The sequence below is a fragment of the Pelecanus crispus genome, chromosome 3, assembly GCF_030463565.1.
Source record: "Pelecanus crispus isolate bPelCri1 chromosome 3, bPelCri1.pri, whole genome shotgun sequence".
In the NCBI taxonomy this organism is placed as follows: Eukaryota; Metazoa; Chordata; class Aves; order Pelecaniformes; family Pelecanidae; genus Pelecanus; species Pelecanus crispus.
Genome location: NC_134645.1, coordinates 9032740 through 9049408, shown reverse-complemented (window position 1 = coordinate 9049408; position 16669 = coordinate 9032740). Strand labels below are relative to the sequence as shown.

Genomic DNA, 16669 nt, shown 5'->3' with positions numbered 1-16669 from the left:
GTCTTAAAGTAATTTCTCTCTCAAATATGTCTGTTCTTAATCCTATAATCCTGTTTATCAATAATTCAGTTGGGTTCACCTAAAGAGAAGACATAATTTTAATTCATCTGTTGGCTTAAATTTGGTGAGGCAAATTTCTAATCAAGTCCTTTTATACAAGTTTGTGTATATGAGAATGTATGTATATATAAAAATATATGTATTTACTCTTCACTGTGTGCATGGATGTGTTCTATCAACATTTTATTGGATTTGACAGGACTAATACAGTCTAATTTTCTACTAATGTAAGTGCTATATAACATGTCTTCATATAACTTCATATATCCATAACTTTTTATGTTGAAATAGACTATATGAACTCTTTACCATTTGTCTCATGCATTGAATCACTTCCAAGCAATGTAAGATCTTAACCTGTGGCAAAATAAAACTATTAAAAAAAGAAACCGTTATATATACTGCAAAATCCTTGTCCAAACATTTTTAAATTATAAGGGATATGTTGTCTTTTGGAACAAAAAGAAAAAGAAAAGTTTGAAATATTGCATGTAAATGTTTTACTGTAGGAAACAAATAGAAGAGATGGAAGAAAAACAAAGATCTGACAAAGCAGAACTTGTAAGAATGCAGCAAGAAGTAGAGTCACAGCGCAAAGAGACAGAAATAGTGCAGCTGCAAATTCGAAAACAGGAGGAGAGTCTGAAACGGAGAAGTGTTCACATTGAGAGCAGGTTAAAGGATTTGCTAGCTGAAAAAGAAAAATTTGAAGAAGAGAGATTACGGGAACAACAGGAGATAGAGCTTCAAAAGAAAAAGCAGCAGGAAGAAATTTTTGCCCGGGTCAAAGAGGAGCTGCAGCGACTACAAGAACTTAATCATAATGAAAAAGCAGAGAAAATGCAGATTTTCCGTGAACTAGAAAAACTTAAAAAGGAAAAAGATGAACAGTATATTAAGCTGGAATTGGAAAAAAAGAGACTTGAAGAACAAGAAAGGGAGCAGGTGATGCTGGTGGCTCATCTGGAAGAACAGCTTCGAGAGAAGCAGGTCATGATAGAGCTCCTGAAGAGAGGGGATGTACAGAGAGTTGAAGAAGAGAAAAGAGATCTTGAAGATATTAGAGAATCTCTTTTGAAAGTCAAGGAAGCCCGATCTGAAGGTGATGAAAACTGTGAAGAGTTAGAAAAAGCACAGCATGATTTCATAGAGTTTAAAAGGAAACAACTGGAACAGTTGACTATTTTGGAAAAAGATTTAGTTCAACAAATGGATCACCTAGAAAAGGAAATAGCAGATGAAAAAAGAGCTCTGGAACACTTAAGATTTGCACATGAAGAACATTTAAATCTCAAGAGAGATGATGAAAACTTTGTGGATTCTGTACTCAAGGCTGAAGAATTTGATAAGATAAAGCCAGCAGAGTACAGGCTCCAATCTAAAGTACGCCAGCTTGAGTACCTGAAGAGTAATCATTTGCCAGCTCTGCTGGAAGAAAAACAAAGAGCTTCTGAAGTCCTTGATAGGGGCTTGTTAGGGTTAGATAATACTCTCTATCAAATAGAGAAAGAGATAGAAGAAAAAGAAGAGCAGCTTGCCCAGTATAGAGCTAGCACAAATCAGCTGCAGCAGCTTCAAGAAACCTTTGAATTCACAGCCAATGTAGCTCGTCAGGAAGAAAAGGTTCGGAAAAAGGAAAAAGAAATCCTTGAATCAAGGGAAAAACAGCAGAGAGAGGCGCTGGAGCAAGCTGTTGCTAAGTTAGAAAGGAGGCACTCTGCTTTGCAACGTCGTTCAACGATAGACTTTGAAATTGAAGAGCAGAAACAGAAGCTTGCCACCTTGAACAACAGCTGCAGTGAACAGGCAGGTCTGCAGGCTAGTCTAGAAGCAGAGCAGAAGGCCCTTGAACAAGACCGAGAACGGTAAGAGTTGTGGTAGCTTCCGCTTATTAGAACCTATCCGCAAAAACTGAATCATTTTGTACCTTAGAAGCTGAGAGAGCGACTCATTCCGTGTCCCAATTTTTGAGTTTCTTGATGAGTTTCAAGTAGTTTACCCAGAATTGAAACTCTCTGTTGCTTTTTAAAGGATTCTTGCTCACTCATTAGTTTCTGTTGTGTTTGGAAACTTACTCCACCTTCAGCAGTCTAGTCTTCGCATTAGCCATCACAGTACTTTAAGTAAATTGGTTTACCTGTTCAGAAAGCTCAGCCAACCTTATGTTCTGCCCTTACAAAAACATGTACCATTTAACAACTGTTTTCCTCTTAAAATATTAATGTATAACATTTTGTTTCTTTGTTAGTAACAAGCTAGATGTTGGTTCAAGATTTGGAGACTGATAGTTACAGTAGGCTGCCAACTGTCTCTCTCGGCTGATGATATACTGAACACTTCTGGTATTCAGAGTAAGGTGTAATGTTTAATTTTTTGTTATTGGTTTCAGGGCTAAAGAAAATAGACTAGCCATATATCCATGTAAAATTTGATGGTGGTTTTTTAGCTCATTGGAAAATATACAGAGGCTTTAGTACAGCCCTATGTGATGATAAACCATTTTAAGTACAGAAGCGATGTCATCGGTTATACACATGATATCTGGTAGCATAACATTCAGCCTAAGTATGGGAGGCTCAGAGAAAAGTGATTCAGGTAAGGAAGGATCTTTCTGTGTGGAAGAAGAGGAAGAAATCTTTCATTTTGTTTTTGGCCTGAGCAAAAATCCACTGGGATTAACGCATTTAATCCATGCAGGATGGAGAAAGAGCAGAATTGCCATTTTTAATGTGTTGTCAGATTTGCTAATACTAGAGCTTTAAAACCTGTGATTATTGGTGAAACAGTGAAGTGGTTTTTCTTGAGGTAGCATTTGTCATTTGTTTTTTTAATATTCCACTAAATATCTGACTCATCTTTCATAAGCCCTTCAAACAGATGCTTGATTAGAAAAAACACCAGAAAAGGGAAATCTGCCTATAGCCAAACTGAAGAGCTCTTCTGTATCCTTTTCCTTTTAAACCATTATCAGAAGAGAATAGTTCCTTTCTATACCCTGTGTAGAGGTCACTTTTTCAACATTTAGAGCTACGCTGTGTGAATTTTAGTTAAGCATTTTCAATACTGATTTATCATTTTACTGTGGATATTGCCATTATTTTTCATAATTGTCTTGAACATAAAATCTCGTTTCCTACACTAAGCATCTTGCTTGACTAAAGGAAGCTATAAACAACTGGAGGTTCCACAAATAGACAGCTTAGTTAGCCCTCGAGAGATTGCTGGGTTGTATGGTAAGTGAAAAAATATGTTGTCAGCTACAAGACTGAGGTTTGGAAAAGATACCAAGGAAGTGAAAAACGTCTCTTCCCTGCCCCTCCCCCTTTGTTTTTTCCTTGTTTACTTTAAAGTCTGCTTGCACAAACTAAATAAAACTTTGAAGTCTTTCAATGAATCACCCAGGGGTCTGAATAATTCAATTCAGAATATTTTTATCAATGTTGAGGCAGAAGAAAATCTTAAGATACATGATAGTATATTAAATGTTTCAGGCTACTTATCGCTCTTGTGTTTGAGTTTACACTTCAGAGTACACAATGTCTTGGGCGCTATAGTAAGCATATGAATTGGATATGTTTCTTGTTGTTTATCTAGATACCATTATGTGATGATATGCTCTGGTTCAGATCAGTGTGAACTCTCTGAAAATGTTTAAATGCAATATTCATTTGAAATGCTCTATGAGCATAAGTCAGTCATAACTGGATAAAATGGTTTTTTTTTTCCAGTTTGAATAATAGATTAGCTCAAATTCTTTTACCTACAGGGATGACCCCCAAAATGATAATTTGAAGTTAAGTTATACTGGAATAGTGCATACATGTTTTGTCTTGACTGGCAGAGGTTTGTGGCAATAGAATGAACATAAAGCAACTTTAGAGTCATCTTTGCGACAACGGGATGTATCTCTCACAAGTGGCAAGGTGCAGTTTAGTCTACTTACTGATGGATGCATCACATGGCTGGATAAGTTTATAGCTATAGAAGTGATATCTTTTGATGGTAGGATGTTTACAAATCAAGAGATAAGCTTTGTTCCTTTAATGTAATTCTGATTTTTGTGGTTAAATTGATTTTCCGTAGATGCAAACACTCTCCTATATACATCAGCCATCTCCCATCCACTTTCCCTCAGGATGTGAGATTGTTTTGCTGCTAATCAAAAGAAACAGGTGGCTTCTGGCAGTGCTGCCAAAAGTGCTCTGAAAATGAAGTAACGATTCAGCCTGCTTTATGCCAGCCTAAGCCTTAGCATTCATCATCTCTTTAATTTTTTCTTTTAACCTCCAGGATGTAATATAGTAGTTCTAGCACTGTACTTCAATTTAGATATATGCAATTGTAGGATAAGTGGTAGAATGCCAACTCTGCATAGTTTCCCCTGCTTTTGCAGAAACTTCTTTTATTCCTTAATTTTCAAGTGACCTCTAGAAAAACAATTGCCTTTAGAGGCAAAAGTTGTAAGGGAAACAGGCAAGATTATTACTGTGTTACTAATCTAATCTCAGCTACATTACAAATGAAAAGTGTGTTCTGCAGATTACTTTGTTATAATATAGTTTAATTTGACTAAGTAATAAATATTGCAAGAAGTGCTTCTTATTTTATACTAGATGCTTCAGGCATTTTCAGTCAAAAATATGGTATCCAATTTTACATATTCTACTCTGTGCATAAATCTGGCTGGTATGAAATATATTTGTTAAAGAAAGTGAGGAGGTTTCCATTTCAAAAGGTGATTTATTAGGTGTGTATATAAAATAAATACTAGATGTTTTATTTTGTAAGTAAATTTTCAAAAATATATACACAGACAGAAGGAATAACGGGAAAATAAGATTTATATGTACAGTACACAATTTAAAGATTTTTTTTTTCCTTATGGATATGTTTTGCCACATCATTGTTTTAGGTTGTCTTTATTTTTTTTTTATTAGTCCTGTATTTTGAGTTTTTAATTTTTTTCCCCCCATTTATTCATTTACTTCACACTGGAAGCTAATAACTGAGTTCATTGATAGAGTTCTGCAATGAGGAAACTTTATTCAAGTGATCCTAATGGATAGGTTAAGTCTTATGAATGAATGTTTAATGTGCTGTTAGATACCTTTGACACTGGAAGTTGTTGAAGTTGTTTTATTTAACTTAATACTGCTGTTGTAATGTGTTTTTTGAGCTGTTCTATTTTCCTATCTAAATATGCTGAAAGAACAATTACGATTTTTATATCTTCATAAATATTAATATGTACAATCTTACTTACATGTATCCCAGTGTAAGTACAGTACTTCCCATAAGAACTATGGGAATCAACTCTAAAACAAAACAAATTACATTTTAAGATCTCTTTATAGCCTGGACCAGGAAATTCAGCAGCTGAAGCAAAAAATATACGAGGGTGATGGTGGTCAGAAAGGAAATCATGGAACATTAGAAGAGAGACTCTCCCATACCACTTCCCCTACCAGCCCAACAAAGCCACAGCCACCCGCTGCTCCGCTAGTTGATGATAGGTAGGTAACCTGCATTTCTGCAATATTTTGATATGAATGCAAACAATAGCTTTAGAAGAGAAATATTTGGAAAGATTGTTCTGCCACAGTCGGATTGTAATTAAATACTGTAATTGTACTTAAAGACTAGTCTGGAAATAAAATTAATTAGCTGTATTTTACTTTAAATAACCAACAGGCTCATCTGTTGCTCCTGTACAGTTTGTTTTAGAACAGATGTTTGTGAAACTGTGGGCTTAAATGTATTTGAATTGGTTTTGTGTTTACAGTTACTTGTCTATATGTTATTGCCTTATATACACTTGAAACAGCAAAGTAAAGTAAATTGTCTTAAGCCTTTTTTTAATAGGGCAGCTGCCTGGTATCACTTAAAATCTATTTCCTCTCTGTTCTTTTTACACTTATACGTGCAGTTGTTAGTATCAACTCTTGGAACGTTCCTTCTGTTTGGAGACCAAACCTTTTTTTAGCCCCAGTTGCCGATATTGCAAAAGTGATAAAAGCATACCATTAAGTAACTAAAGATGCAACCGCAGCCTTCTATTTCTTCATCTCTCTTACCCTCAGTGCCACTTGTATGTATAGCTGTACGCGTAGCAGTGACTTAACTTGTGGTCCATTAAATTGTCCAATTGTGATAACGAATGGTTAACCTTTGCCTGTTAAATGAACACTTGCTTAGAAGTCCATGTTTCTTAAGGAGGGATAAAACTGGTCTAATGTTGAGCCTGCCAATTAAGAGTTGCGCAGCACTTGGAGTTCATAAGCGTTTCAAAGAGCCCTGTAGCCTGTCTTGATTTTTATCTAAGGGTATACTTTTTTAAACTTTTCTATATCTTGAAGGATAACTGCCTTTATTGAACAAGAAGTGCAGAGAAGGCTCCAGAATATTCATCATAAAGCTGAGGATAATGATGTTGGCCTGTCCTGGTCTACAGAAAGTTTAAAGGTGAGCAGAGATGGGTAGGAAGTCCTGACCTTCAATGCACCATATGCAACCACTGATTTAGTTTTGTTGTTCATTAATTTTTCATGTTTTCCTATGTTTACTTAATTTCAATTTACCAAAAAAGTAAACAGTAAATCAGGGATATCAGTTTTAGATTTTGCTCGTCTTTTTTTTCCCCAGTGGCTGTTTTTATGTTGTATTCCATGTTTTTTGCAGGGAAGACAGTGTAAATGGCAATAGGAAGCTTGCAGATAAAAAAAAAAAAAATCTTCATTTTATGTCTGTAAAATACACTGATAAAATTCCATCCAGAAGAATGGTAATTGCTTATACTTGCAAACAAATGCTCATTTAAAAACTGGTGATCTAATTAATCTGAAGACTGGGTTGATTGACTTCTAAGCTAGTGGTTTAATAAATATCAATAAGAAAGTAGTTAGTTTTGGCTATTAAAAAGAATGTCTCTTCCTATAAATACTTTTAAATTAACTTATACAAGAAAGACACTCTCTTTAATAATCACCTGTATCTTTTTTGTTCTTAGGATAATGAGAGGCTTAATAATGGCACTGTTCAACGCAAGCTGAAGTATGAGGTAGGTCATAATTTGTCAGAATGAAATGGTTGTCTTAAATTATGGCATGCCCTGTAATTAAATTTCTTAATGTTTAGCTGCATAATTAGAATTTTGAATTCACAGCGAGATTAATGGCTAATAGAGACAGCAATGTACTTTGCCAGCTGGAATTAAAGTGATTTTTTTCAGATTGGGCATAGCTCTTTCCTTATTTGAAAGGTGTGGTGTTATTGTGGATGTTTCTTCCTTGTTTTGTCATGATTCTTAATTTGGAACAGTATCCCTTTCCTGATTTTTAGAGGATAAAAGCATTTAATGAGGAGAGGTTGTTTGAATTCAGAATACCACTTCACATTTTTGACTCATAGTGAACTCACTACTGTAAGGGTGTCTGTAATATTATCAAGTAGCACTGGGCAAATTTGCCTATGTCATGAAGGATTCATACATGTATTTTTAAACTGAGGCTTAGCTCCCTCCCACTGTATTTGGTTGCCTAACTTTTGCTTGAACCATGGTTAATTACCTGTCTTGGTGAGTAAATCCTAAATACCTTTATGGATTTAAATGTTAATAGTCAGAGGGCTGCAACAGCTCTAATTTGGACTTTTTTTGACTTTTAGACTGTTATTTTTAAACTGTGTTGGACTTTTTACACTATCTTGGATAGTATAGGATTACTTTTTTGTGCATGTGTGGAAAAATGATAAAGGGCTTATAAATTTCTGCATTGCCCTTTGACTTTCCTGTGGTTTTTGAGTAAAGCAAATATAAACCAAGTGAAATGGATACTGTACAAAGGAAAAGGAGTGGTGGGCTGGGAAGATCAACCATTCCTGAATCAGACCTCAATCACTTCTGTTGGATTTTTCTCTCTCTAATTTTGAGAGATTGTACAATGATTGTACCAATTTTGAATGATTGTACAAACAGAATCAAAATCAATCCTCAATTTAAGAAATGTTCAAATCAGAAGGTTTTATAAAGACATTTCTATTTTCTTCTTTTGAAATTTTTAACAGAAAAGTCAACAGTGGCAGCCACATTATGGCTTTCCATTTATGTCTAAAGATGGCAATTGTGCTTCTGAGTTGTGTGGAGAAAACACAGGAGTAAGAGACCATAAAAGACAGAAGAAATATACAGAGATGTGGGATTTATTTTCCAGTTCTGGAAGAATCTGCTCCCCTTTTACATCAGAGAAGGCAATTGAGAATGAAAGGAGTAATTTGGAACAGGAGAGCCTTGCTTGTTGTTGTGACATTGAAAGTAGTTTAATTCAGTCTAAAAATATTAATACTTTAAAGAGTAAGACTGTTCCTTATCAGAACGTTTTATCTACTTCTTTACAAAGTCATGACTTAAATAACGTGGCTTATTCGCTCTGCAAGGTTGAAAATTTCAATCATTTTGATGATAAAACAATGAATTCTCAGGATTGTGACAGCTCAAGAACTGAATCTGATTGTTCCCACTTGAAACAGCTGTCTCCTGTAGGATCCTTAATGGGTGCTAATGAGCAGGCTGGCTTTAACAGCATATCATGCCTTCTCTTTTCTCAGTCTAATGTGCATTCTGAAATAATAAGTTGTAAAGAAAACAGCCCATTTAAGACAGTGCACCCAACAATTGAAGACCAGTCTAGTAATTCTCAGCTTCCCACACAAAAAGCCTCTGATTTGACTTCTTTTAAGTCAGTAGCTTCTCATTTTGATGTGAGACCAGAACACACTTATGGTTTGGGATATCTTTTCAGTAAGCTTTCCTGCCTTTACAAAGATACCAGTAGTCAGCTGCTCAACAGTACGGTGGTTTCTAAACAAATTAAGGAGTTGGGAAGTTTGTGTGACAGAAGTGAGAGATGTGCACAAGCAGTATCATTAATAAGAAATCTGCCATTTATAAGAAACTTGCAAGTAAATGTATTCAAGTCAGATATGAATCAAGACACATCCCACTCTACTGATGACGCCAAAGCTCATACTGAAAAAGTCATTCAGCCTGAATACCCTGTGCAAGAGGCTATCGCGGTGTGTGTAAGCACAGAAATCTCCGATGCCTGTACGAGAAAGCCCTCTGAAGGATTTGCGTGCTGTTGTAAAAATGAAGAGCTGGAAAACAGTCTTGTGTTAAGACAGAAATTTGTGTGTTTTCCTGATGTCTTTTTGAAGCTTCAGGTCTGTTCTCTGGAAAAAGTGTTGGAATTTTTGACCTGTTCCTTGCCTTGTATTAGAATGGAGGAGTTGAAAGCTATATATTGGCTTGCTGTTGGTAATTGCAAAAAACCCGATCCAGAACCTGCTTGCTTGCTTTTGTTCAGCTCTGTTCTGTATGTTGTTGTTTCGTCAGTCGAACAAGACATCTACCAGAGTTCCTTGGCAATGTTTCATGAGGTTCCCATCATCACGATAAAGGAGATTGAAGTTGGCTTTGCTGGACAGAGTATTAGTCTTCTGTGTTCTGCTGAAGATGGTTTACTCACAGTATTTACCTATAACAAACACTTCACTCAAAGAATTTGCCATGACATAATGAGTGTTTTGATTTCTACAACGGATGATGCTGTTTATTTAAATCATCAGCTCTTGAAAGGTGATTTGATGCAGATTTCACTTGACTGGACATCAGAAGTAAATGACTTAGTTTTTTCAAATGGAGTACGATTGTCCTGTAAATTCAGAACTCTGCTAGCTGATCTGGTTTACTTACTCCATGAAAACATGGGAAGTATTAAACCTTCATTAGGTGACATTCATGTACTGCTGTATACCACAGTGAAAATAGACTGTGCTAAGCAGACAGTGTATAGATCTCTAGTTCTTACAACTACTCATATAGGTCTCTTAAGGGAAAATAATGTCTTTTATCCTGCACCTAACTTTCTGGATGCTTCATGCCAGCGATCACCATTTGACAGCCTTCAGTTGTACAGTTTGAACGATATCCGATGTGTAGTTTTGCCAGACAAAGAGAATTTCACAAAAATTGAGCTTGTGTTTTCTAGAATGAGCAAGGTTGGATCTGATTCAGGAATTGGTTTTTCTAAATACTGTGAAAAAGAACTAAATACTCAACTGACAGTCATCCCATCAGTTCTTCAAAGCAGTTTGCGTATCCCTTCGGAAATCTGGAAATTAACATTCAGTTCAAGTGAAGAAGCCATTTGGCTAATTATGCATCTGACTAGGTGTTGAAATCCAAATACGTTTAGATACATTCAAAATAAGAGGCTAATGAATATTGATAAAATCCTTTTTTTTTTATTTATTTTATTTTTTTTCCTCTCAATAGGCAAAAGCTTTGAGCCTGTAAGGGAATACCGTAGAGCGTGTACACACATACACATCTTAGCAAAAATCATTATTACTTGAGTGCTTGCTTTTTGTGAATCTCTAATATGCTGTACATGAATTTCTTTGGGAAAGTGAGGAAATTAAATGTTTCTATCTTATGTAGTAGGTGGATCAAAACTATAATTACAGCTGTGTCTTCTGATTGCCATTTTGGCTGTTGTTTCTGCCTCTCTCCATCTCCTGTCTGTCTTCATTAATGTCTTCTCCATTCCTCCTAGATTGCCTTTTCCTTAATCTTTCTGGGTATCTTTGTTTTTCATGCTTCTCATCAGTTTCATGCTCTTGATCTCAATATTTCAAAACATCTGCAATATTTTTTTGTCTGAACTGTAAGGTGCATTTGGGTTTCCATGGTACGTTCACTGTATGCTCTTAAGAATAAGGATGTTTACAGCTTTTATACTTACAATTTTGGGAAGAATAGCATTGACAATTCTCTTATGCTTCAGAGTTTTGCATTAAGGATTATTGCACTGTGGCATTAAAGTCTGTGACAAGTGCAAAAGGAGTTGTGTTTGGCTTATTCTAAGCGTGTTGGCTGAGTTACCAGGAATTGATGGATTTGCCATATCTCTTTTCCCCTGGGTTTGCCCCCTTTGCCTAGAGCCAATGGAGCGTAGGCTACATGGAAGCAGTGAAACAGAACAAGAAAAATGCAGAGAAAACCCAGTACTCTTTTCAGACTTCCCCTTCCTCTCCTTTTCTTGCAGGGAAGCAATGCATGGCTCTAAGTCATTCCTATTTATTTTGTCCAAATAGTTAACTTGTACTGCCCTGCAATAGAATAAGTCTTTATATCCCCTTGATGTGAGTGTTTAAGGAAAATGTGATGTGAAAATGAACCTCATTAAAGGGTGTAAACAAATGTTGGTTGTTCTTTAAATAGCATTTTGACCTTTGGTCATGCTACTGCCCTTGTGGTAAGGCAAATGTTTTGGGGTTTATCATCTGTGTACATGTTTCTCATGCAGTTAAATGGATAGTTTGTAATTGGGGATACTGCCTGACAGATGGAGTGAATTTATCCTTAGAGTTGTCTGATGTAATGTGCCCCTTTTTCTGCTTGCTTCCGAATGGGGTAGGTGATGCTGTGAGAATGCATCTCTTACAGTCTCTTTAATATTACATTCCAAGAAATAACGGAACTACTGAACATTAGTAAAAGATTTCTATTAGTCGAAGCTTGCCTTTAGCTTAGTGCAAGGTTATTCTTTACCTGTTACCCCGTCAGATGTTCAAATAATAAATAATCTGTTGTCTCCCATCTTTTGTTTCTTTCCTTTTAAAGGGAGCTGAGTACCTTTTGAATCCTGTAGCTTGAATGTGCCATCTGCCTTGTTTGAGGAAGATGGTCCTTGGCAGAAAAAACAGTGGTATCTAATCTGAAATTCTAAATTCTGTAAGCATATTGCCAGTAGAGGTGCAATCTTCCACTAGACAGAGTTAGACTTCAGTCTCTCTACTAGTATAAGATCATTTCTCATTTGTTCTTACCATATGTTAAGACAGGATAATATAATTCACGTGGGATTTAAAAAGAAATAACTTGCATTGGATGGGGAAGTTGTGTCTGGAAGGATGAATGCTGGTTTGGATAGAGAATTATGGTTTTTTAATCATAACAGAACTTTATACTACCTTAAGGAAGTCCAAAGATGAGCAAAATGTGTACATTATTTTGGGGTATGTTTTTTGTTTTTAACAAAAAAGTATACACAAATATCTTGCAGAACACGGAGTAGACAGAGTAGTTAGGAGTTGGAGCGTAACCTCATGTCAGTCCAGTTCAAGAGTGGCTCCCTCATTGATATCACCAAGGCATTTCTTCTGAGCCTAAATGAAAGTTAATGTTGAGTGGCACTATTTAGGAGGACTGTCTTAATCACAGCTGTTAAATGACAGCAATTTCTGCAAATAATTATTTTTCATATTATACCCCAAAGTTAAATGTTTGTGCGTGTTGTGTTCCAGATAACATGGCTTTCGCCTTTTGTGTTTGTTTTCAAATCTAACTCAATGAATATTTTGCACTTTTATGAAAAAATGACTTCATAGCAATATCTTTTATTCTACTGTAAATGAAACATAACATAATGATCAAAGTTCATGACTATCAAAGCATTACTTAATGTATTAGGGTGTGGTTTTTTTCCCAGTACTTTGTGTTTGAGATTATTTTTCTCTCTGACTATTAGTTGTTTGTAATAGTTCTCTGAAAATGACTGCCAATAAATTACATGTTGACAGAGGTGGCTTTAAGAGTGACTTTATAGTTTTATTGTTGTTTTAAAACAGATGATACTGTTGTCAAAGCAATGAACTCCTCTTTCCCCCAAGGAAAGAATTGCTTATATTTCTACGGTCCAGAAATGAGTTTTGGTTGAAAAGCCAGTAACTTGGGGGGAAGTGAAAGAAGGGCAAAACGGAAAGGAGAAAATGTTTGTTGTGTAAATGAAAGTCACTAAAAGTATTTTTCCCATTCCAGTGCAAACTTTTTAGTATTTTCACTAAAAAAAGAAGTTTGTAGAAAATGCCTGGATAAAGTCAGTTAACTGGAACTAAAATTCGCTTTCTTTGTATTTTCTTTTTCACTACTCTTAATGCAACGTTAAGGGAAATGACATTGGCATTTATAATTGACCAGTAATGAAATAACAGCCTCTCCTTCTTGACAGCCAGGTGAGGATGCTGAGAAGCTGGCTGTAACAGACAGCATTCAGAGAGGTGTTTATGAATGAGTTTCAAACTTTTCTCCAGCACCTACACAGTGTCACATGTACTGGGAGTTAGCAAGAGTTGCTACAGAGAGACCAAGTGTCAATGAGCAGAAGCGTGAGCCACATTCACGTGTAGGGATAGCGTTGGTCAAGACAAGAATTTTGACCAAGCAACATGTCTTGTGGTAGTTCCTAACGGATTGAAAACATATGTTGAGAATACAGCATCTATGTAAGCAATGGATAGCATCACTAAATGCAAATATATAACATGGTCATAACTTTAAAGTGATAGTTTTTTCAATCCTTTTTGTTATTAACTTATACTTGTCATGGTGCTGTTACTTTTTAAGTACAAGTTCATTAAGCTTTTCAGACCAAATATGTTCAACTGAGAAAGTGGATGACTTCCTAAAAGGCAGTTTCTGTACTTACTCACTGTAAATACTTATGCTACTTTTGGACACGCTCATTGCAAAGCATTAATCTTTTCAGTTGCAAAAGTATTTTATTTTTGACGTAACTTCAGAGTTAGAGATTCCGTGTGGCTGTTAGTCAGAGGAATGTGCCCTCATTACAAATACCTTTTTAGAATTTTTGTCAAGACCATGAAAACTTATTATAGTTGACTTTTCTGTTAATTAGAGATGATTTAAAGAAAATAGTAGGAAGCTATTCTGACAATGGATTGCTATGTTATCTATATCTTATTTAAGTATAAAATGAGTTTGGATTTAAAAGTCTAAGATCTAGGCAATTTCTGAATTGCCTTGATCCCCTGCAGCTTTGCATGCTATTGTAAACAGGTTTGTTATATAAAGATAAAGACATACAAAAAATATGGCTGGCTGTGGAGGCTTGATTCATATATTTATTTTTTTCAAAGAGGTTTAATACAAAGTCTTCTGTTTTCCCTTGTTTTTGATATCTAAGCTCAAAATGCCTTTTCAAAGAGTAAGCTATATTTTTGAAGGCACTTCCATTTTTTTCGTGCGTAACAAAATGCTAGGACTTGCTTATAAGCCGAGCTCCACTTTGTTTTCAAGTAATTCCTTCATTTTTGAAATAATTTCTGCCTGCTCCATGCTCTCTTTCCCTGCTCTTCTGGCCAAGAACATTTTCTCATTTTTAGTGAAGTTCTTTTCTTTTTTTCCTTATGTAGTGATTTTGGTTTTCCTTTGTTCTCCCTATTTGGTATGCACATGAAAGCGGATGGTCTGTCGTTCTCTGGGAGCAAATCCAGATGACCTAAAGGACCCAATTAAAATTAGTATTCCACGCTATGTCCTGTGTGGGCAGGGAAAGGATGAACACTATGAGTTTGAAATAAAGGTAAGTGCTTTTTAGTTGCTGCTTCTTAATATTTGGGTTCTCTGTACATATGTTGCTTGCATTTGTACAACAGTAACATCATAGTAGCATTAATAATAGAAAAATGCCTTTTGTTTATAAACCAAATAGTTCCTAGTTTGCTCTGTCCAGCCATTGGTGTTCACTGTGACAGCATCACAGTTAGCAAAGATGGAAACGGCAACTCGAAACGCACCTCCAAATCTGCAGATTCCAGAAGTCGCCTTACTAACCCCATGAAATACAGGTTTTTGTTTCCACTAACTGCAGGTTTTGGTTCTGTCTCTTTCTGTTGTCTAAGTGGCCTCACTACTGCTAAATAAGAGAGGCTGTGAGAAGGCACGCACAATACAGGACACTATAAAGACAGGTATTTTCCAAGTGGATCAATTGTATGCAGGACATTGATGGTCAGACTCTTGGGGTGAGCAGTTCCAGATCCAATGTCAAATAATTCACTTGAAGGTCTTGCAGAGATGAGGATTAAATGCATATTGGTTATAGGAAAGCCCTTTACTGAGATGCAAGTGTCAGGTATAGAAAATGTTTAGACTTGAAATATTTAACTGTAATAATGAAAGCATAATTGAAGTATTTTGCACATATCCACAACAAAGGCTTGTTTCTTTTCTGGCTCTCTTTTTTGTTCTGATTCTTCCCACCCTGCTTTTCCAAGGTCTTGCTTCTCCAAACTGTTATCTGCTTCCCCTCCATTCTAGTGGCTTCCTAAGCTGATTTTCTGTGCAGACATGCTGGAAAAAAATGCATATTCATTATGTTTCCTCTGGTACTAAGCCAGTGATTTTTTCAAAGCAAGATGTGAAGTCTAATTGGAAATGTGCTCTCAGTGCATGTGGACATGTAGCATAACTGATGTACATGGCATCAGAGACAGAATTGGCAGCCTTCTTCACTGAATGTACTGCCAGATGCTTCATTAGCTGCTTTAAGTTGGAGGAATGACCTGCCCTCACGGTGTGCAGAACCATTTTTGAACTATGCTCACATACTCTTTTGCAAAGGCTTTTACTAAGATGGGCAATCTTAGCTCTGTTTTAGCTAATTAAATTTTCATCTCAAAACATACTGCACAATTTGTGGATGCTTTTGCCTTTTGAACTTTGGATTTCCTGGGGCCAGTGAAAGCCCAGAGCCAAAGAGATGCTGAGAGAAGAGCAAGTGCATACAAAACTTCCCCAAGGACTGTTCTAGCCGCCAACTATTTTCAGCACACAAGATTTACTGAACTGTGTAATGGTTAGTGAAGGTAAATATAGTAAAAAGGTATTTTCTCTTTTTAGTAAGTTGGTGGATTTCTTTTCCACATATTCTCCCTTCATCCTTAAAACCCATGTAAGCATCTGCAAGATCTTAGGATGAAGGGGCAGTTAAAGAGTACGCGTGAGAAGACTTGGACTTACCTGGAAGGAAATGTAATAGCAGAAAAATGTTGGAAAGGGGTGGAATTTGTAACCAGGAAAGAACAGTGCACTCTGGCTAAGAGTGGTGTATATGGAATGGCTATTCTCTTCTGTCGTCCTTGCTAGGACCATCTTTTCTCTCTCCTGTGGTATTTCTAGGCTGCCTCTGAAAGAAACTGCTGCTTGAATAACTGGTTTGATGAAGTTCAGAGCAAAGAAATGGATGACATATGGGGTAGGGAATGGACTATCGCTTTAATAATTATATTCCATTGCTGTCAACTTCCTTAGAACACTAAATATTTCTGTTGAAGTTCCTATGGACCTTAGTTTGGCAGTCTTTGGGATATTTCTTGTAGTCATTCCCTTACACAAATCAATCAACTTTTATGCTTTTTCTTTGCTTCTAGGTCTCTCTATGTCACAGTAGGCTGCTTTTGCTGTGGTCAGGATTTGGCTCCAAGCTACAATCCACAGACCTTCCACAAACTTTTGTATTTTAAACCTTTCCCATTGCAGACCTTCCAGCTCTACTTTGATCTGTATTAATCTTCAGCTGCTGTTACTTTTATTCTGTGGGAAATCAGAATACATGGTATAGTGATTTTTTTTTTTTTTCCCCCTTAAAAATCAGGAAAGTAGGAAGACAGGGCAGGGAGGAGGTAACGTGTATCTGTTTTTCACCCCTTCTTGATGGGTCAGGATACAATGTCAGTTGTTGAAATAATT

At 36.2% G+C, this 16669-nt stretch overlaps 1 protein-coding gene across 1 annotated transcript in view; it reads left to right on the top strand.

The window, feature by feature from the left end:
- Window positions 1-16669, top strand: part of KIF16B (kinesin family member 16B) — a 142266-nt gene that overhangs the window by 81795 nt on the left and 43802 nt on the right. The window contains exons 20-24 of the mRNA XM_075707073.1: window positions 570-1925; window positions 5415-5573; window positions 6417-6522; window positions 7067-7117; window positions 14379-14501. Of these exons, the coding sequence (XP_075563188.1) occupies window positions 570-1925; window positions 5415-5573; window positions 6417-6522; window positions 7067-7117; window positions 14379-14501 (1795 nt within the window). The remainder of the gene's footprint in view (window positions 1-569; window positions 1926-5414; window positions 5574-6416; window positions 6523-7066; window positions 7118-14378; window positions 14502-16669) is intronic.